Here is a 19,881-nt window from a genome sequence, read left to right as displayed (position 1 = left end):
GAGTCCTGAGCAAGCGAGGCGATGGCGACGCTGATGGCGACAGATACCGCGAAAGAGCGAGCATATTGGAGACGGATACCCCTCTTCTTGGCTGTAACCCTAAGGCGCGATCCGGCGCACGCGATCTAGCGCCTCGATTGGCATCTGCAGACATCAAGCCTGTCCTTATCTGCCTTGGCACTTTACACTGTGATTGCCAAGTATCTTGGCCCAGGCACGCGATGTAACAAAACGCGGCGCAGAACAGACCGATCTGCATGAGTATTGCCAGCATTCATCTGGCAAACAGCGGTGCGGTGGCTGGAGTGCAGGACTATAAAAGGACTGCCCTTCCTGCATGAAACAAGGGCGATCAGGGCTTTAGGACACGTCCGTCACCGCAACCGCAATGAAATCTATCCTCGTCCCAGCTCTCTCCCTGGCCTCCCTGGCCTGGGCCGGGAAGCACAAGCCGCTTGTTACTCCGGTGCGCAACACTTCCTGCACCAGTGGTGCTCAAATAAATTCCGACGGGGACTGTCTGACTGACCGGTGAAACAGGAAGCTTTGCAAGACCTGATCACGCTCGACGATCTCCTCGCGGGTTCGCAGCAACTACAGGATTTCGCTTACGCCTACCCCGAGCGCAACCGTGTCTTTGGCGGAAGAGCCCATGATGACACGGTCAACTGGCTGTACCGCGAGCTCAAGCGGACGGGCTACTACCATGTCTACAAGCAGCCGCAAGTGCACTTGTACAGTAATGCGGAGGAATCCCTTACCGTGAACGGTGAGGCCATTGAAGCCACGACAATGACATATTCTCCGAGCGCGAATGCGTCGGCTGAATTGGCTGTTATCTCAGGGCTTGGATGCAGCCCTGCGGACTTCGCATCTGATGTTGCCGGTAAGGTCGTCCTCGTCCAGCGTGGCAACTGTACGTTCGGCGAGAAGTCGGTGTATGCAGCCGCTGCAGACGCTGCGGCGACCATTGTGTATAACAACGTGGAGGGCTCGCTCTCAGGCACTCTCGGTGCTGCGCAGAGCGAGCAGGGACCGTACTCTGGTATCGTAGGCATCTCGCTGGCTGACGGTGAGGCTTTGCTCGCCCTTGCCGAGGAGGGCCCTGTCCATGTGGACTTGTGGATCGACTCAGTCATGGAGAACCGCACCACTTACAACGTGATCGCGCAGACGAAAGGAGGCGATCCAGACAACGTCGTCACGCTCGGTGGCCACTCAGACTCCGTCGAGGCCGGACCAGGCATCAACGATGATGGCTCCGGTATCATCTCCAACCTGGTGATCGCGCGCGCGCTGACCAAGTTCTCCACCAAGCACGCTGTGCGCTTCTTCTTCTGGACGGCTGAGGAATTCGGTCTGCTCGGCAGCGACTACTACGTCTCCTCGCTGTCTCCAGCTGAGCTGGCTAAGATCCGACTGTACCTGAACTTCGACATGATCGCGTCGCCCAACTACGGACTCCTCCTATATGACGGTGACGGATCGGCCTTCAACCTGACCGGCCCGGCCGGCTCGGACGCAATTGAGAAGCTGTTCTACGACTACTTCCAGTCGATTGGCCAGGCGACTGTCGAGACCGAGTTCGACGGCCGCTCCGACTACGAGGCTTTCATCCTCAACGGCATCCCGGCTGGCGGCGTCTTCACGGGCGCCGAGGAGATCAAGTCCGAAGAGGAGGTCGCGCTCTGGGGCGGCGAGGCCGGTGTTGCGTACGATGCAAACTATCATCAAGTGGGCGATACCATCGACAACCTTAACACCGAGGCGTACCTACTCAACTCCAAGGCGACCGCGTTCGCCGTCGCGACGTACGCGAACGACCTCAGCACGATCCCCAAGCGCGAGATGACCACGGCCGTTAAGCGGGCCAACGTCAACGGCCATATGCACCGCCGAACCATGCCCAAGAAGCGCCAGACGGCGCACCGCCATGCTGCGAAGGGGTGCTTCCACAGCCGGGTCGAGCAGTAGCGGCTGGATCGACATATTTCACGTAACGGGACGATATCCGGGCAGGAAGAATGTCTTGAGATAACCAGATCATATTGTATCAATACTCGTATGATATTCGCATGATATTCATAAGCCACAAAATAGCATGCAATGCGATGCAAGCAGTCAAACAATTCCCCAACCGTCCCCGTAAAACCCCTTCACTCTATCTGTTGTAACTCCAGCTCCCCTCAACTCCATTTCAACTCCATTTCAACCCCATTTTCCTTATCGCCGCAAGATGCTCATGATATAACGCATCCGGATAGTCAATTTGATCCCTTGGGCGGGTACTGCTTCCCGTCGCGCTCGACCTTGGGTTCGCAGGTGCAGCGTTCGCTTTCGGGGACGGCGTCGAGGACTGCGGGGATGTGGTTGCCGCACCCCCACCAGGTGGTTTTGTCTAAAAGGCAGCGTTAGCCGGCTTAGTGCTGAAGGAGTTGGGTGGGTGGCGTACGGCAGGTAGAGCAAGTCGCTTTCATGCACATTTTGACGCAGATAGTTGTAGATGGAAGGATGCAGAAAGAGAAAAGAGGATGGCGGGGAAGCCAAAGATTAATAGTCGGGCGGGGCAACGAGTCGCCGTCTGCACGATCCCCGAGATCCCGATCGGCGACGATGCTCGATTAATCCTTTTGCTGGGTTTTAGCAGGAGTACATAATTAATGCCCTCCACGGCATTTTTCATTTTTCATATGGAAATATCTGGAGCGGGGGTTGGTCCTATTAGATATTATATCTTGTTGCTTCCGTATTTGTCAATGTATTAGACTCACGAGGCATTAAAAATATGCAATACATATTTGCTAAAAAGCTGAAATCGTAGCGATGGCTCAATGAAAATATATCTTGAGGTCATGTAATAGATCTTTCTGTCTCTCGATTAGCTGCCTATATGGTGTTTGTGTCTAGGGTTCGCTGTTCTAGTCCATATATAACTACAGCCGTATTCCTATTACTACTATAATCAACGAGCAGTCGAGGAAGCAGTTCTATACACTACCAGCTATACATCAGACGTCTAGTATGTAAGCGGTTTCACTACTAGTGTTTCGTTCGTCTATTTCGTCGCTCGCAATATCAACTTGAATGCCAACGGCCACGCTCCAGCTCCACTGTTAATTCATCCACTCTTCAAGGACAGGAAAGTGAGCACTGCGACTCGACAAATAGCCACTGAGGCCGGGCAATATCAATGTAGCGGACCTCAATTGCTACGCCCCGACGTAGTGCGATTCAGCTTTGCGGCCCCGTTACCCTCTCCCTATAGGGACACTCAATCGCCACCGATGACGCTCGATCACGCCCTTGCATCTCGCGCCTGCCTCCACCCTAGGAATGACTCAAGGGATACGGCCAGTATCCAAGTAATATCAATCAGACCCCGAGATCGGCCAGAGCGGGTTCACTGCTTCTTGTCTGACTTCATGGAAAGGAGGATTCCAGGCAGGAAAGCAAGGGATTTAACTGCCCTGGATGTTGCAGCGCGAACAAAGCAGGAGGTTCTTTAGCTTCTCCTGGGAAAAGCGATGCGTTTTTATTGATTTGACTTGCTAAGAAAGATTAGTTGAGATTAGAGTATGTTAACCAGGATAGTACCTATTCAGCCAGGGTCTTTGGCAACACTGTAATTGACATATCGCTTCCAATTCCAAATTGGAACAAAATGAAAATTGAATCGAAAACAAAATAAAATGAAGTAAAGTAAAGTAGAATAGAATAGAATAAAATGTAATGCAATGTAAAGATTTCTAGAGAATGCATATTTTGCTACATCAGCGACCACAACTCGCCTTTGCAGACCTGTCCAGTCAACTTGTCCCCAGATGCCGATGGCCACAGATCGCCAGGGCGCGAGTGCGCCTCAAAGTTGTCAGCCCTGACTGCTCGCTCATACATGGCTTCCTCATTAACCAAGAAGATCTTGTTTCTAGGACTAATCATGCTGCTGAGCGCCTGGCTGGCATCCTTTCTCGCATTGCCACTACCTTCTCGCAGCCCTGAGAGTATGTAACCGTATGACAAAGTCTTCAGAGCCCAAGTGAGCAATTCAAGCGAGAGTGATGATATTTACTTATGTGGCTCGCCTGTTCTACCGAGGCATAGGCATTACGGAGCCGGGCAGTATTAGAAGCTAGTATATTAGAGATAAAGAACGCCGCTGTCAACAAGAAGCAGCAGAGATGTTCAGGAGGGTCTTGTATTTGAAGGATAAAGAAAACTTCTGGCACTCTCGTCTACTGCGAGCAGATCCCCGCGACCTCCCTGAACCAGCTTTAGGCAACTTCACTCAGATATTGAAGCATTGGTGAGCGCGAAAGTGGGATAACTGACCATGATTCCCCGGCTGTGATTGAGGCAGAGGCTCTATCGTTCCCATGCAGCCTATTCTTTCCCGAGAGCGTCTCTCCGGAGATCACGTTGGGCTATCCGAAAAGATTTCGACTTCTTGCCTCGCAACAGCTCGATGCTAGTGAGCTGCAAAGGCATTCAGTGGGAGGTTTCAAGGCGATGCTCCCCTGCCAATTCCTAAAAGATGAGGCCGGACGCTGCATTATGATGAAAAATGATAGGAAGGCCACCCTGGAGTGAAAGTGAATATTCTAGAAAAATAGATCTGAACAAATCATTAGCATCAGGGCATGGTCTGCTTATTCCTTGGGTGGGTGAGATGCTTATCCTCGTCCATGTCCACTGGATTGCTGAAAGTTGAGCCGTTGATCCGCGGTATCCGTAACTGTGGAGCAGGTGGGCCATGAGTACTGAATTAGGGCTTCCTCTTCCTCCCCAGACTACTGCTGTTACAGGCAGATTGAGCACTCTATATATGCAGTTCTCACATCTGTCGCATTAGAGCAACTGGCTGAGACGGGAATCTTCGGTCAGTCACATCCCACGTGCGCCTGGTATGGCCGTCCATCAAGGTTTCCATCACCGCCATTTCATGGCCGTCGACCTAGACCACTGTGGCGTCAAGAAGCGAAGACTAGCGGCAGCCATGGAATCTCCCAGAACCTGGTATATATGATCTGGGGGAGATTCCCCAAATTTGTGCACAGCTCTGTTTACGCGTCCAAAATGCGCGCCTAACATTCCAGCGCCAGCATCAAGACATAAAGGGTCGGTCAAACAAGCTAAAAGACGCGATGTTCAAAGAGACCAAGATCAATGCTCTTGATATCGTCGAGCTTCCGCCTGTTGCCCAGGCTCAGGTCGGACAGCGATACCGGAGACCTCTCTTCCATGCAGCTCATGCAGCGAGATGGGCATCTAACGTCTATTTTCTGACCCGTCTGGCACTCCTGCTCAGCTCAGCGCGCCAATCATGGCCGATGTGGTTAATGCTCACTATTGAATGGATCTCAGCTCGTACGTCTCGTCGCCAATTCCGCTTATTCCCGCTGGTTCTCGTGCCCTGCTAACCCGGACAAAGATGGCTCGCGTCAAACCTATCTCTCAGCCATCGCTGCCGGGTACAAGGCACAGTCACCCCGAGCCCGACTGCGGCTAGAGGAGACCAGCGCTGAGAATCTTCCCTCAGTCGACGTTTTTATCCCGACCTGCGGCGAGCCTCTCGACGTAGTCCTCGACACTATCCGCGCAGCTTGCACATTGGACTACCCTACTTCCCGCTTCCGCGTCCTGGTATTGGACGACGCGGGCTCAGCGACACTCAAGAAGTCGATCGAGGAGCTCCGCCTGACGAGCTACCCTAACCTGTCCTATAACAGCCGTCTGTCCAGCGCCAAAGGCAGAGTCTTCGCCAAATCTGCCAACCTGAACTACGCACTCTTCACGCTGCAGCAAGATCCCGCCTTCCAGCCGCAGCCAGAATACTGCGCTATCCTGGACGCAGACTGCATCCCCACCCCTGACTTTCTCCGCGCCACATTGCCGCACCTCCTTTTGAACCCGGCTGCCGCGCTTGTCACGACAAGGCAGTACTACTACAACCTCCCACCCGGTGACCCGCTCGCCCAATCGCGTATCTATTTCTATGCCTGTGATAACGCAAACCTCGATGCGCAAAATCGCGCCATAGACGCCGGCTCAGGCGCCGTATTTCGACGAAAAGCAATCCTCGATGTAGGCGGGTATCCGACCTTTTCGTTCTCGGAAGACTGGCAGCTGTCTCTTATTCTTCGGGGTAAAGGCCACCAGGTGCTGCAGGTCGAGGAGCCGTTGCAGTGGGGGACAGTGCCGGGCTCGTTGAAGGGCCATGTTGCGCAGCGAGATCGTTGGAATATCGGGCATGCACAGCAGATCAAGCTGCTTTTACCGAGCGTTAGGAAAGGTTTGCGGTTGGCAGGCAAACTCGGGTGGGATATCGGCGTAGATGGAGTGCGCATTATGAGTGGACTGGCTGGCTGCTTTGTGGTACAGTGGGCAGCGCCTGTCCTGCTGCTCGCAGTCGCCCTAGGCCAGGAAATTGTCCCTGCCTGTGAGAAAGATTGGCTGAGTCAACTCCAGCTCATCCTTGCGCTCGTGCATATCGGCTCCATCTGGATCTACGGCTGGCTACAAATGGCCAGCACCGGATTCCGGGTCACATTGTTCCCGCATCTGGAGAATAGCTGGCTTGCTGGACGTAAGTCTCCCCCCTCTTGCAGTCTGACTGGCCTCTGCCCACAGTATTTCGTTTGAAATTCGTCTCTGACACGGCATTAGAGCATCTGTACGCGATTATCAAGTTCTACTGCGTGACTAGCAACCCAAAGGAAGGCTCCTTCGTAACGGGCAGTACGGCGAATTCATGGAATCAGACTTGCACGCAGAACCCAAGTGTCAACCGCGCGGCCGTTGCCGATACGGCTACTGCCACTGATCTCATGCGCTCTGTTTCAACCCGTAGAAGGCCATCACGATGGGAGATTCTTGCGACTGGAGCAGTACCTGGTACCCTTCTCTGGCTGGTCATCACAGCCGGTGCGATTATTTTCTCGATCTGGAGAGCATTCTATACGGACAACACCAACGCACCGGCAAAGCGAACACTCACAGGACTTCTCTACCCGCCCCTTCTGCATCTTCTTTACCTTACAGTCAAGAACTCGTGGGGGGCAGTCACTTGTCTTCTCGATCCGCCAATGTCTCCTGAGCGAAGGGAGGTGATGGAAGCAACTCCTTCTGGGATGCGGTTCCCCAAGACCGAAGTCAGAGATGAAGTAGTCGGTCGATCGGAAGGAAGCTTCGAGTCTGCAATGGTCCCGGGAATCGCTGCGGTTATTTTTGGCGGGATTCTATTGAAGGCGACTCTGTAGATGGATGATGATTGATAGTTATTGCATGTGCATATCACCATTACCATACTGTAACTACCATACTGTCACTACCGTACTGCCACCCCGCTTGTATTGCGGTAAGTTTGTTCCATGCAAACACCTAGCGCGAGCATCGAATAGCTGGAATCACAGACTAGCTGCTATTTAAGAGCTGTTCTAAAAGTGAGAGCCTAGATGCCAAATCTGTTGACTCTCCTATAGATAATCCAAGCCTAGAGGCACAAGAAATGAGAAATTATTTGCAGCTACGGGGGTATACATGTACTGTACAAAATGGCCGCCGGCAGTTGCACCCTTGGCTCCACCAAGCATTGCCAAGTTCATAACCACCACCTCTCATTGGTTGGACAGCAACCGGTCATAAGCCGATCCCTCCGGCTTCTGGAACGTCCACAACATGAGCTCACGGTCCGTCTCTCTTCCTCCGCACCTCCGCAAGGTGCACCAACACCTCGACCCGCCAGATGAACCGCCGCACAAGGAGGACGGCCGTCCACCTGGCCGTCTTCGTTTTCATTCTCTTACTCTTAATATACGTCAATCAGCCACCCAGCTCCCGCCGAGCCTTCGCGTGGAGTAAAGTCCGCTACCGTACGACCGCGCGTTCGCTTCCCGAAGCACGCGGCGTCTGCCCAGGGCTCGGGAAATCAAAAAAACCGGCTCTCGTTGTGTCTCATGTGCAATCCGACGGCGACACAGAATGGCTGACAGGCAGCGACCTTGCGAAGAAATACCATCTCTGCATCTACGATGTTGACGGCTCCGACGACACCGCCGCTTCCGCAACCCTCCGCACCCCGTCCAACCGCGCCCATGAAGCAATGGCCTATCTTACCTTTTTAATTGACAATTACGACTCCCTCCCCTCTTCTGGCGCTGTGTTTGTCCATGGAAGCCGCTGGGCGTGGCACAATGACGCCCCCGACTACGACAATGCATACCTCCTCACACAATTGGACGTCGACCGCGCCCTCGAGCCCGCCGGGTACCACAACCTGCGCTGCGACTGGAGCGTCAGTACCTGCTCCGCCGATACACCACCGCAGGGGTCCCTGCAGATGGCCTTCCAGAGCAAGATCGACCCGTGGGACGCGCGGGCTGCGTCGGACGCAGCGCTGCCGGGCGCGTTGGCGACGATCTTTGGACATAACGATCCGGCGGGGACGGTTATGCTGAGTCGGCACGAGGCTCTGCGGAGTCAGTGCTGTGCGCAGTTTGTGGTTTCGCAGGAGCGGATGTGGAGCCATGATCGCGACGAATACGTTGCACTTAGGCAGTGGTTGTTGGATGGGGCGGATGCTTCTACAGCCGGCTCGAGTTCAAGGATTATTCGGGGGCAAGGCGTTGCCCCGAAGGATGACCGTGTCGCTGGACGAATTATCTCGTATATCTGGCATATCTTATTCCTTGATGTGACTGGTTCTAGTGGCTCTGACGCTGCTGATGCGATGGACCTGGACGTCCTTAATCGGGCTGCCTGTCCGAGCGCGCAGGACTGCTATTGTCGGCTTTATGGACGGTGCGATCTGCAGTGCCGGTCGCCGGGTAGTTGTGCCGGTCAGTATACGATTCCGCCTGGGTATAAGGTCCCTGGCCATGGACGTAAGGATCCTGCCTGATGGGTTATGACTAGTATGCTTTGGTTATGATGGCGTATTGGGTTACGATGGGTTTATTGGTAGTGGTTATGTTAAAAGGGATATAGAATAGAATGAATATATAGTTTATAGATAAGAGTTCACTCAGAGAAGAAGTTGTCTATTGCTGTAATGCCGTAACTTGCTTATGGTGGAGAGTATGGTTCTATATTTTCTGACCCAGCGTTTCCACGCTCATACAAGTGACCTCCACCGGCCCTCCTTACCGCAAAGTCCCAGCCACATCGTTCTGGTGGCATCGTCGGGGGTTACGACAATATTTTACGTTGCTTTCAAGTAAGCCAGCTGTTCCTTCAATTCTGGTGCCGATTCTCAACTGACAACGCCAGTATATAACTGAGCTTTGCAATAAATGCATGCAGGATATGAAGCGAGCTCGCAATGTGGCTTAGTCAGATATCTTAGTCACCGATGAAGTCCACATCGAGCCGCGCATACAACGAGCCGCGCACCCCGCTCTACCTTTCACTGATGTTATTCAAAATGTCACCATGACTCCAAAAAATAAAATGATTGAGTCCAAACTTGGCTAAGCAAGGAGGAGCATTACCCTTGCAATCTATTTTGTAAAAGACTGAAATTCCCTTGTATTTGCCAAGCAGCAGCACTTCTCTATGTCCCAGAATCAACACTCCGTGGCCGACTCCTAAGAGAGCCTATTTGCAAGACCAACGCGCAAACTGTCAGAAGCTATCTGAGACTAGGAATAAGCCTAGTACCTTGATAACTTTTGCAAAATGACCACGGGCGCCTCGAACACAAGCTCAGACCAAAATGATGGCAAATCTGCTCTCTAAAGAGGCTGATTTTACCAGGTATACAATCGTGGAAATGCCAGACGGACACTGGTCACAACCTATCTATACAGTAAGCTTGAAATCTTATAGCGCAGAGGAATAAGGCTCAGACTATAAGAAGGTGCCTGCCAGATGCTCACACTTGTATATTTTGATTTTGCAAGACGTGCTCCAACAACCTGCGTAGAATGATTTAAGACTATACTATAAGTGGATGCCCTATACGTCATACTTTATAGTGATTAGGTAAATCTGCGTGTTTCGGCTGTCGGGGATAGCTTCAAAATGTTCAGGAATGTATGGTTGAGCGGGGTGCGCGGCTCGCTTGTGCGATATGTTTACGATCTTTAGTTGCCCGGACCTGTAACTCGCAGACTCGTGCATCTTCCCATTTCTTCTGCATCAGATCTGTTATTTTATCCTCATTGTGCTTCGACGGACACTACATGAAAATTCAAGAGTTGCCATAGGCTGCGTTCGCTATGACTGATTCATATCACAAAGCTTGCTTGAAGTCAAGGAGTGAGCTTCTCCAAAATAGGAAATCCGGAGACCGGCGACTTTTCTCGGCTTTAATCTTGTTTGCCCTGATTTTGTGCTGCAGTCACGGAAAGGGGAACGTTCTCCAGACTGCACTAAGTACTAGTTCCCAGTCGTAGCCTCCTAAATCTCCTAAACAAATGCAGATCACCTCCCTTTCCCCACTAGTATAACATAGTATTGCCCCGCCAAACGGTACTGGATATCTCAACCTTTAGGGATCTGTAACCCCGCGCTCGGTCGGTGCGAGACCAGCACCCGAGCCCTTTTCCAGTTCTTTCATCTCAGCCTCATCATGACCAAATCGAACAAGCCAAAGGAGCCCCAGACCTCACTGAAGCAACTGCTAATTGTGGTCAGACTCAAGATCAATAAGTACTCCGGATGCCTGCAACGCTGCAACCCACGGGAAACAGGTTTGGGTGACACTCGGCGACAAAACGACTCGACTCTCCGTTACTCGAGGCATCCGGCAAACCCATGGTTGTTTATTTGACGTGATATCAAGTCACCCGATGCATTCGAATCAGGCAAAACCTCGTCTTGTGCCTGAATGGCAGGGTGATGATGTGCAGACTGTGGCTGAGATATCGCCCAGACGGGGAAGAATCAGCTAGCAGTTGCAGTTTTAGGCCACATTACATTCAAACATGAGAAGGCTTTACCTGTCTTCCCTGCAGCCCAGATAGGTCACCATTATGAATAAGTGGATAGGAATAAAACTTTTAACAGTGCTTGATATACCCGGCACATATTACGGAAGCACCGAGCATTGGAATGGAACACTGCGCTTGCAGTCCACCTCTCAACCGCCTGGTTTTCAATCGACCTGGGCAAATGGCTCTTCAAGATACTTTAAGACAATTGTTGAATGGCCATGAAGTAGTTCAATACAAAGATAGTATTGAAGACTGGACCTGCGGGACTTGACCCCGCCATTTCAGGATGATTGCAAGTTCAAGTGTCTTAGGGCTTGATGACATAAAATTCGAGGATACTGAAAGTTACAAGGCGTGATACAGCAGGAGTTCCTCCCATTGGTTAGCGAATTCTTAGACGACTGTATTGTACTGTACTCCGCAACTCCGTCACATCTACTCAGCAGGAAGACTGCAGGCTCTCGGGGTAAATTTGGGAGAAGTGTACTGTTATTCTGGAATAAAATGTGGACATCTAACCATGTATGTATCTGGATTGTGGCTGTGGACTTAAAGCATCATCCATCACCCTCAGTAGGATGGCAGTTCTTCTACGGTGTTATCCCGTCACAACTCCATTCCCGCATGCCATTCAGATCAAGTCCCTCAAAGTCGTATCTTGCATCAGGGTATAGATATATTCTCAGTTTACTCTGTGGGAATGAACACAGTCACCTCTTCCTCCGACGATAATCCACCTCTTCGTACCAAATCCATGCAACCACCTTTCGACCCCCTGACAAGTAGACCATTCCAATCAATTCAGGTAGGGAACATGAAGCTAAACCACCAAATCGTGTTCCCATCCCGAACTCGGAGCCGCAATGACGATGACCACAACCCTCCCCCTTGATGGTGAAATACTACGCCGATCGAGCTTCCACCCCCGGAACACATATGACTCTGCCAACTGCAGAGGCCTCCATGTTGGTTCTGTCTATCTGGCTCACTGGATTACTCATGGCATAGTACTCTCACTCACGTAGTGAAGACCTACGTTACAGACAATCTATAGCTCCGCTACTCCGAAACGGCACACAACATATAAGCTTCTTTCTCGCCTTGGGAATTGACCCACCTAAAGACAGACATCTACTTCCTCATCCACCCCGTTCTTCAGACTATATGTACACCATGCCTGCGACCTCAAAAGCCAGCAACGCGGCCCCGTCTTTCCCTCTCGCTGGTGCCAGTCAAGACGGGTGGTCCAACGAGGAGAGAGCAACAGCGACCTGCTTCTGCGGTGCGGTCCAGCTGAGTTTCGTAAGCGCAGAACCCATCCCTCTCATGAATATATATATACACGCAATTCTCATCGTCACCAATCACAAAACATTAATATCTGTGTCTACCCAGCCAACCACACGCCCTGGCCTAATTAACACCTTCGTCTGCCACTGCACCGACTGCCGCAAAATCACCGCCTCAATGTTCGCCACTAACTTCACCATCTCCGACAAGTATCTCACCCACGAGCGCGGACAGAACCGCCTCACAAGCTATTCCCAATCAAAGACCATTGCAACAGGGAAAACCATGACAAATTATTTCTGTTCGACGTGCGGGTCCCTCATGTACCGGCGCAGCTCGCGTTTCCCAGGACTGAGTATCCTGCGTACCGGCACTGTGGATGATTTTAGTCTGCATGAGGGGAGGCTGAAGCCGAGGGTTGAACAGTTTGTTAAGGATCGCGTTTGCTGGGTACATGCTGTGGATGGGGTGACGCAGGTTGAGGCTGGGATTGGCACTGCGACTGTGGGGGCTGCTTCTTTGTAGGTAGGTGAAGATTTGTCTGGAAAGTCTATGGAATCTATGGAGTAGTTATAAGGCATTCAACTTGTATCATAGGTGGTTATCGCCCTTCTGAACTGAATCAAGTAGAGACGTAGCATAAGGTCGTTTAAATGTATTATGCTGGATGCCTTTAAGGTGCATCATCGAATCGAGCGTGGGGGGATGCTGCAGTGATAGATGCTAGATACTCTACAAGACCATTAAGATTACCATTAGTGCGACGTCGGGGCACAAAGCAGTCAATAAGCTGGCATCAAAACTGAAACCTATTTCTGGTGGCCGACAACGCAGAACCCGTCAATCATCACAGTATGCATATCAGGAGTGGCGGAATTTGTGCATAGTAATATATGGCCTTCATCTAGCCCAAGTTGTACCGTGTATATCCATTCAACGGCTCCTCGTCATAAAATGGGTAGGTATGGCAACCTTCTCTTTGTCCTAGAACCCTGCCGGATACTCCAGCCATTTACTGTTAACCAGACTCACATATGCAGCCCTCCTAAAATGCGTTTGGAAAGGGTCATTAGCCGCCGAAACACTTGGGAACAGGTACAGAGCCTCCTCTTCAACTATTATGCGAGGTTTATAACGAGATATTCGACTCTTCGAGGCCGTGACAACCCACTGCTTATGACGATACCGAATGGCTGATGTTGTCGCGCTGTTAAAGGTTTGACCTGCAGAACAACAGCTGCTTATAACTTAAGCAAATAAGCCTGTTATACTGCTTCAGTGTGTCATGACGCAGAAATTCGGGGGTGGGAGGGATTCTGTCTGGAGGATCATGTAAGGACAGCCTGAGGGGCATCAGTCCTCATAAAATCCCATAAGACATCTACCTTGCGCCAAAGCAATAGTCCAAATTTGTCTCCGGCCAGAGCTTGTCTATAGAATTCCAAAAATCAATATCGCCCACCAGGTCCAGCAATTCTAATTCCGATCGGCCCCTGCTCCCATTTTCGTCTTCAGTAAGGGGAGCCCAAAAGCCGCTGGAGGAATGCCCTTGGTCCCTAGGCAGACCGGACAGATCCTCCCAAAGAGTCTCTTCAGAATAATTCTCATACTCATTCTGATCCCGATTCAAATCCTGTCCGTGCTCCAAATTTTCAACTTTACGAAGAAGACATCGTATTATCTTCATCGCATTCGCCGCGACAGGCATCCTCGCGCCGAAATTCTCAAACACTGCGACTGCTAGGGCCAATGCGCTCTTTATATCGCAGGCAACCGATGAGAATGGGGATACCATTATCGCCCCAATTAATGTCATTGCTGCATTCCATTGGAAATAGAAGGCTTCGTGCCATCCATCTAGAATGGAAGTTTCCTGGAGCACTTGATGGGTTATTTTTGTCAAGGAGACGGCGTGTGCGACGCATCGCAGTGTTAGCTCTTCAATTAGACTTCCTGGACACGGGCAGTACTTGAATGAGATCAGTGGTCGGTATAAATGGATGCAGAGGTGGTGGTAGGAGAGTTCGAGGAGCACTCGCTGTCGCTGCAGCCACGGGGGAGCGAATTGCTCAAGGGTGAAGAGCGCGGAGCCTGGATCTGTCGAAAAAGGCATGCTGTTTCCCTGACGGAGTAGTCTTAGTGCGTTTGGCACATTATTGCACCAGGTCTGGAGGCTTGGGGCAAACTGGGCTAAGACGCCTGCGCCCTCCTGCAGTGCACGGGGGTCATCCCAGATGGTCTGGCCATCCTGTAGATGGAAATCCTTGTTATAGAAAGCGTTGTGGGCAGCTCGAATGGTCATGTAGAGCTTTGTCTGTTGGAGATTAAAGCTAAGCCATGTAGTATCCTCGTTAATGGGGTTAAAGGCTGAGCCACTCCCACCCATTGTCGCAGCCTCGAAGGTATCGCTTGGAAGGGCGGGCATGGCATGGGTATTATTGAGGTTGAATGGACGGCCGAGCTTCATCCCTGTTTTGCTATCCATCACGTATACAGCCCACCACAGGCGCCGCCGCAACTCCTGTTCTGGCCCTGGCATGCTGGACGGAGGGTCCACGTGGAGACCGAGGGTGTAAGCTGTGCGCACAGCGTTACTCACAGCAATGTCCAACATATTATGGAAAGATCTGCCGCAGAGATATACTGCACAGAGCAGGTGGCATTGTAGCGTGGATAAAGAAGGGCTTTCGAGTTCGTAGGTAAGCAAGGTCTGTCCACGCCAGTAGTACCATCGTCCGGCTACGAGGGCGCTTTTGTCGTCTACAAGAAAACTCTGGGATTCCAGCGGTAAGGTAGAGATGTGGTACTGCATGCACATTGCAACGATGATATCCACAAGAGGGGAGTCTCTGCGCTCTCTGCCCCCGGCAATCCATAGACTCTGATAATGTCTCTTGAACTGTGCCTCGTCTAGTATCGGGAAGAGCGAGACGTGGTAAGTCTGCCAGAAATAGCTGATGAAATAATCTTCTTGTATAGGCGTCAAGTAGACTGATTTGGGCGGATGTTCCGAGGCCGATGGGCAAAGCCGACGGGCCATGCTCTCCTTGGGATCTGCAGATGGTCTATCAAGAAGCTTATTGTCACTCGCAGATATGGGTATCAGCTGATCCACCGAATGTTCTTGATGTAGTGTGAGACTCAAAAACGCACTCAGGCGCTGGGCGTAAGAGTACAATGACGATGGTCCCAGCCAAATCGGTCGACTGCTAGTAGAACGAGCAGGGCTAAACTGTACACCACCCCAATACCCAAGCTGTTTCGGATACTCATGATTGGTTTGGACTCTGGCAGTGCTCGATATCGACGACGTTGGCGTTGTCAGCTCCGCCTGATGAGATAAATCTCCGGAGCGGCTCTCAAGCTCTGCCTCCAGCTGTATGACTTTCCGTCTTAACGCTGCAATCTCTTGATGAGCCTGGGAGAGAGTGAAAGAGGTTGATGCATCGCTATTGCTGCAATCATTACCGCTCATGGTACAGTTTGAACATGGAATTCTATTGTCACATTTGATGTGGCGGATGCGGCAGCCACCACACGCCCTGGCCACTTGCGCTCGCTTGCGTCGACGCTGCGGCCATTGCTGGCTGCCGGGGCGGTTCAGCCCTGCGAAAACAGAGTTGGACTCCATTGCACATAGCAGTCATATCTTGGATTCCTTTATTAAGAAATGGATGTAGAGAAGGTCTCATCAAAGTCGGAGAGCTGGCGGGGCAGGCGTATTAATAATCCATTGCTAGTGTTTTCTTGCTAGTGCTTACCCTTGATAGTGAAATTTGGGAGCCTCAGGAAAAGTACTATGGAACCTCCAGAAGAGCTCTCAAGAGCTATGAACCCTTCCCTAGAAGATTCGATAATAGCTGAACTGTCAGGGTTAGCTGCTTTTATAGAAAGACTTCGTCGTGACCTTGTTGCTGCGTTGGAATTATATAACCCCACAGGTATATTTAGGACCATAGGATACCCCCGGTCTGGGGGACACTCAAGGTTCAGTCCTGTATTGCTTAACTATTTGTCCTCTATTATTGGCTTTATATGATCTTAGTATCCTATCTGGTGGAAAGGCTGACCTACCCTGACAAGGTATTTCATTGACAGAGCATAAGACGTCTTAGCTACACGGGCAGTCAGCATCAGGAGAATCACAGTACAGGATAAAGCTTGGGCTGGCCCGGGACCTAGCTTATCCTAGGCACTAGTGCTTATGGTGTAGCGAGAAGATACCGTGGCGACAGCTTAGACAAAGGCATGGAATAAGACACCAAAAAAGAAGATACAGGGCTAGATATAGAGGATTATAGGGTATATCTGGGAGGTTGTACACATAATAGGGACAACAAGTAAAATGAGGGCTGTAAGAAGTCCTAATGATCAAAGCTGGAAGGGCAGACGAATCTAGGGCTAGCTTCTCGTGTGAAGACCTATCTCCAGAGCCTGGGAAGGGCTTCTAAATAGCTTCGTTCTGCTTGGTCTAGGATTCTGTTATATTCTCCTATCTTTCCTTTGGAGTATGACAACAGCTGTCGCTAAACATGGGTTACCGTAGCAATTCCTTCCAACAAGCTGGTACAGTGGCAGTACTAGCGTCAATACTAGCCCGGTGACGGGTTTGGTTCACACCTCCCCAATTGGTTGGGCATTGGCCGGGTAGCTAATTTTGTCCAGGCTGTTAATATCTGATGGGCCATGTCCGCCGTGACAAAGACTTATCTCTCGCCAATTATATAGAAAATACAGCCTCAAGTCTTATTCACAGGAAATAGACAATGGCTAACGAGTTGTAGACCTGGGTCTTGATAGCGCGATAGATTGGAAATCATAGATGGTAAGTCGGCGAGTTGCGGGTAGAGAGCAAATAGGATAAAGGATGATCACCAGAATATCGATGCAGGTATGAACGAGGAACTTGAGGGCAGACTTACGCGTAGGCTGCTTACGCTGATCTGCATGCATTGCAGCCTTTAGGTAGGTCTGCAGAACCCAGCAGGTAATCATGGTCGTGGCTGGGTTAAATTGAAAAGAAATAAGCGAGGTAATAGGGGCCAGAAGGGCACGACGTCGAACCAAAATTTCTGGGCAAGCAAGATCAAAAGGTTAGAAAAGGGTGTCTCAGTACACCGTACCAGAAATTACCAGCATTTTCCAGTAAGAGGTTATCTAGGGGTTCGCCCTCGATCTATGGAATAGCCTCCGGATTCTCCTTAAACCACCTAACCCCCCTCTCAATACCTTCCTGCATGCCGACCCTAGGCTGATACCCCAGCACCCTTCGCGCTTTCTCGCAATTCAGCGTTCTCTCCAACGTACTAAATCGAATGCCCTCGCGCGTTGAATTCGCCACCTTTGACCCCCCACTAAGCAGCCAAACCAACCATTCACTCACGAACCCAATCAACAACCCGACCCACTTCGGAATGACCACAATATCTTTTTCCTGAATGGGAAAACCTAACTGTTTCGAGATCTCTCGCTGGAAATCCCAAAACAGCCACGGCTCACCGTTCGTGATGTTGAACACTTCCCCTTCAACACGACGGTCCGCAGGGAGAGGCGGATTGGCATGAGCGTCAATCAACGCATGCGCCGCAAGGAGATGCGCATCTGCAAGGTTGCCGACGTACACGAAATCGTACGCGTTCTTGCCATATCCCATCTGGAACCGGGAGCGGCCGGCACGTGCAACAGCAACCATTTTTCCCATGGAATTCGTGTCCCGTTCGCCGAAGGCAAGACACGGGCGAAGCGCGCAGGTGAGAAAGCCGTGCTGGCGGTTGGCGGCTTGGATGGCTTCTTCTGCGTCTGCTTTGGCGAGGCAATAGAGGCGTTTCTGCACCGGGGGTCGCAGGATCGGCATGTCCTCCGTGCCATTGACCAGGTCGGTGTGGTTGTCATTGATGACGCCCGACGTAGACGTATTTATAAGGGCTTTGACGGTGCCGATCGACGCGGCGCTGTTCAGGAGGTGGTGGGTTCCTGTGACAATAACGTCGTGGTAGGCGGATTCGGGGGCCTCCGAGAACTCGGGGGATGCGGTATGGAAGATTGTCACGGGGCGAGCAAGCTCCATAATGCGTGAGACGTCTGCAAGCGAAGAGAGATCGCCCTGGTGGTAGGTGACAGAGTCGGAGGCGTGAATGTTGCGGGTGGTGTTGATGTCAATACAGTGGATGGTGCAGTTGGGGTCTTCGGCCAGGAGTTTAGCAATAATGTGATAGGCGATGAAGCCATTACCACCAGTTATGAGGACAGGGCTGAGACTAGATGGAGACATAGTGTTTTGTTGGATTAGCTGATTTTTGATGAGGCCAGACACGCGTTTTGAGAAATAAAGAAGACAAGGAAGCTGGACCAAGTTAAGCGGGGAGCTAATTGTTTTTATATCTTTAGGTAACCCAAGCAAACACCCTAAGCGGCTTGGCGGGTGACCTAGAGGCTAAGATGGTATTGACTGACCACACCGTCAGAACTATTCTCCCAATTTCCCACGGCCCCAGGTTAGGGCAACCGACAGCCTACCCTACTTACAGTATTCTACCTAAACAGAATTTGTACTGAGCAGTTCCAGCTCCTGCGAGTCTCCCCGCCCATTAATCCCCCAATGCCCAGTGGTTGCACCCTTCAGCCTCTCCAGATTGTGAAGCCTTGCATTTTCATTTCTACTCCCACCTGCACTCGACCGCCCGCTCTCCTCCGTTAGAGAGCCTGAAGTCCTCTTTGACGCCGACTCCCGAGAAATATGTAGCAGAGACACGGCCGAGTCGTAGATTGACCCGCCGAGTGAGCGCACCTGGGTAAAGAATGTGGGCAGGGAGGTCGCGCACGCAACAATAATGGCAACGTTCATCTCGACTATTCTGCGAATGATTGTTAGCACTGCGGCTGGGGCTGTGGACTGAGGGTTCGTTGTCTTGCAACGTACGAGAACTCTGCATTTCGCCCCTGGACCCAAAAAGTATCTGTATTGTGGTAGTGGATGGAGGCGTTGATCAGTCGAGCTAGACCGGCTGCACAGGCGCTGCAAGTCCAGAGGTCAAATCAGAGTGCGTCCGGTTTCCGGATCAGATACGGCCATAGAGCGCAACTCACCCCAACCCGCTTGCAAAAACTAAAAGAAGGCCGATCTTCCTCCTCCTCGTCACTTGCAGCTTAAGAAGACGCGGAACCGGCAGGATGAGCACATAAACGTCGGTGACGACATTGATTACCGAGACGATAATCACCATCGGCCCCGCGATGAAGCGGCAGTAGGCATCGTCTGTATCTTCAAGCCCGGCGCAGTTCACGACACTTCCGATGGCCATGCCGATGCAGAACGTGTACATGACGGCGTCGGCGACGATTCCGATCCACGAGGCGACAATCTCCCGGCGCAGAGGGAAAATGCGCTTGTATAAGAATAGGATCGACACTTTGGCAAAACACAGCGTCCAAGGGAAACTGATACCGCCTGCGGAGAATTTCTGGTTGAGCCAGTCCGTTAGCTCGGTGGCTAATTGAATTTCAATCTGATTTGATGTGGAATAGGATGAGTAGTAAGTACCCGGTTGGAAGAGGGATCTATGAGATCAATTGCTCGAATATCCCACATGTGCCGGCCGAGTCCCAGCGGTAACGCTACAGCGGGTTAGTTACTACAATCGCCAGGGCTCGACGTTGAGAG

At 51.4% G+C, this 19,881-nt stretch overlaps 8 protein-coding genes across 8 annotated transcripts, besides 1 other annotated feature; 4 read left to right on the top strand and 4 right to left on the bottom strand.

Annotated features, from left to right (window-relative positions):
* Nucleotides 1-19,881: part of a sequence feature (contig 1.153 11..403022(1)) that runs on past both edges of the window.
* Nucleotides 389-1,974, top strand: ANIA_08445 (M28 family metallopeptidase; the record flags this gene model as incomplete). Its single annotated transcript, XM_676622.1, has 2 exons — nt 389-466; nt 541-1,974. The coding sequence occupies 2 exons, from the start codon at nt 389-391 to the stop codon at nt 1,972-1,974; spliced, it is 1,512 nt and encodes a 503-aa protein (XP_681714.1).
* ANIA_11083 (uncharacterized protein) lies at nt 2,265-2,483 on the bottom strand (the record flags this gene model as incomplete). The annotated part of the gene is made up of 2 exons (XM_050612145.1): nt 2,265-2,398; nt 2,453-2,483. The coding sequence occupies 2 exons, from the start codon at nt 2,481-2,483 to the stop codon at nt 2,265-2,267; spliced, it is 165 nt and encodes a 54-aa protein (XP_050468097.1).
* On the top strand, nt 5,077-7,307 carry ANIA_08444 (glycosyltransferase family 2 protein celA). The gene is made up of 3 exons (XM_676621.2): nt 5,077-5,364; nt 5,429-6,583; nt 6,628-7,307. Exons 1-3 carry the CDS (start codon nt 5,142-5,144, stop codon nt 7,254-7,256), a joined length of 2,007 nt encoding a protein of 668 aa, XP_681713.1. The 5' UTR covers nt 5,077-5,141; the 3' UTR covers nt 7,257-7,307.
* On the top strand, nt 7,551-8,896 carry ANIA_08443 (DUF3431 domain-containing protein; the record flags this gene model as incomplete). Its single annotated transcript, XM_676620.1, has 2 exons — nt 7,551-7,685; nt 7,823-8,896. 2 exons carry the CDS (start codon nt 7,551-7,553, stop codon nt 8,894-8,896), a joined length of 1,209 nt encoding a protein of 402 aa, XP_681712.1.
* ANIA_08442 (GFA family protein) lies at nt 12,105-12,837 on the top strand (the record flags this gene model as incomplete). Its single annotated transcript, XM_676619.1, has 3 exons — nt 12,105-12,233; nt 12,327-12,742; nt 12,819-12,837. The coding sequence occupies 3 exons, from the start codon at nt 12,105-12,107 to the stop codon at nt 12,835-12,837; spliced, it is 564 nt and encodes a 187-aa protein (XP_681711.1).
* ANIA_08441 (Zn(II)2Cys6 transcription factor) lies at nt 13,603-15,852 on the bottom strand (the record flags this gene model as incomplete). The annotated part of the gene is made up of 1 exon (XM_676618.2): nt 13,603-15,852. One exon carries the CDS (start codon nt 15,850-15,852, stop codon nt 13,603-13,605), a length of 2,250 nt encoding a protein of 749 aa, XP_681710.2.
* Nucleotides 17,398-18,549, bottom strand: ANIA_11081 (uncharacterized protein; the record flags this gene model as incomplete). The annotated part of the gene is made up of 1 exon (XM_050612144.1): nt 17,398-18,549. Exon 1 carries the CDS (start codon nt 18,490-18,492, stop codon nt 17,398-17,400), a length of 1,095 nt encoding a protein of 364 aa, XP_050468096.1. The 5' UTR covers nt 18,493-18,549.
* ANIA_11079 (uncharacterized protein) lies at nt 18,600-19,543 on the bottom strand (the record flags this gene model as incomplete). Its single annotated transcript, XM_050612143.1, has 3 exons — nt 18,600-19,075; nt 19,141-19,236; nt 19,308-19,543. The coding sequence occupies 3 exons, from the start codon at nt 19,541-19,543 to the stop codon at nt 18,757-18,759; spliced, it is 651 nt and encodes a 216-aa protein (XP_050468095.1). The 3' UTR covers nt 18,600-18,756.

This window comes from Aspergillus nidulans, chromosome V (assembly GCF_000011425.1).
Source record: "Aspergillus nidulans FGSC A4 chromosome V".
Lineage (NCBI taxonomy): Eukaryota > Fungi > Ascomycota > Eurotiomycetes > Eurotiales > Aspergillaceae > Aspergillus > Aspergillus nidulans.
The sequence above is the reverse complement of the archived record's forward strand: the minus strand, read 5'-3'. Positions and strand labels throughout refer to the sequence as shown.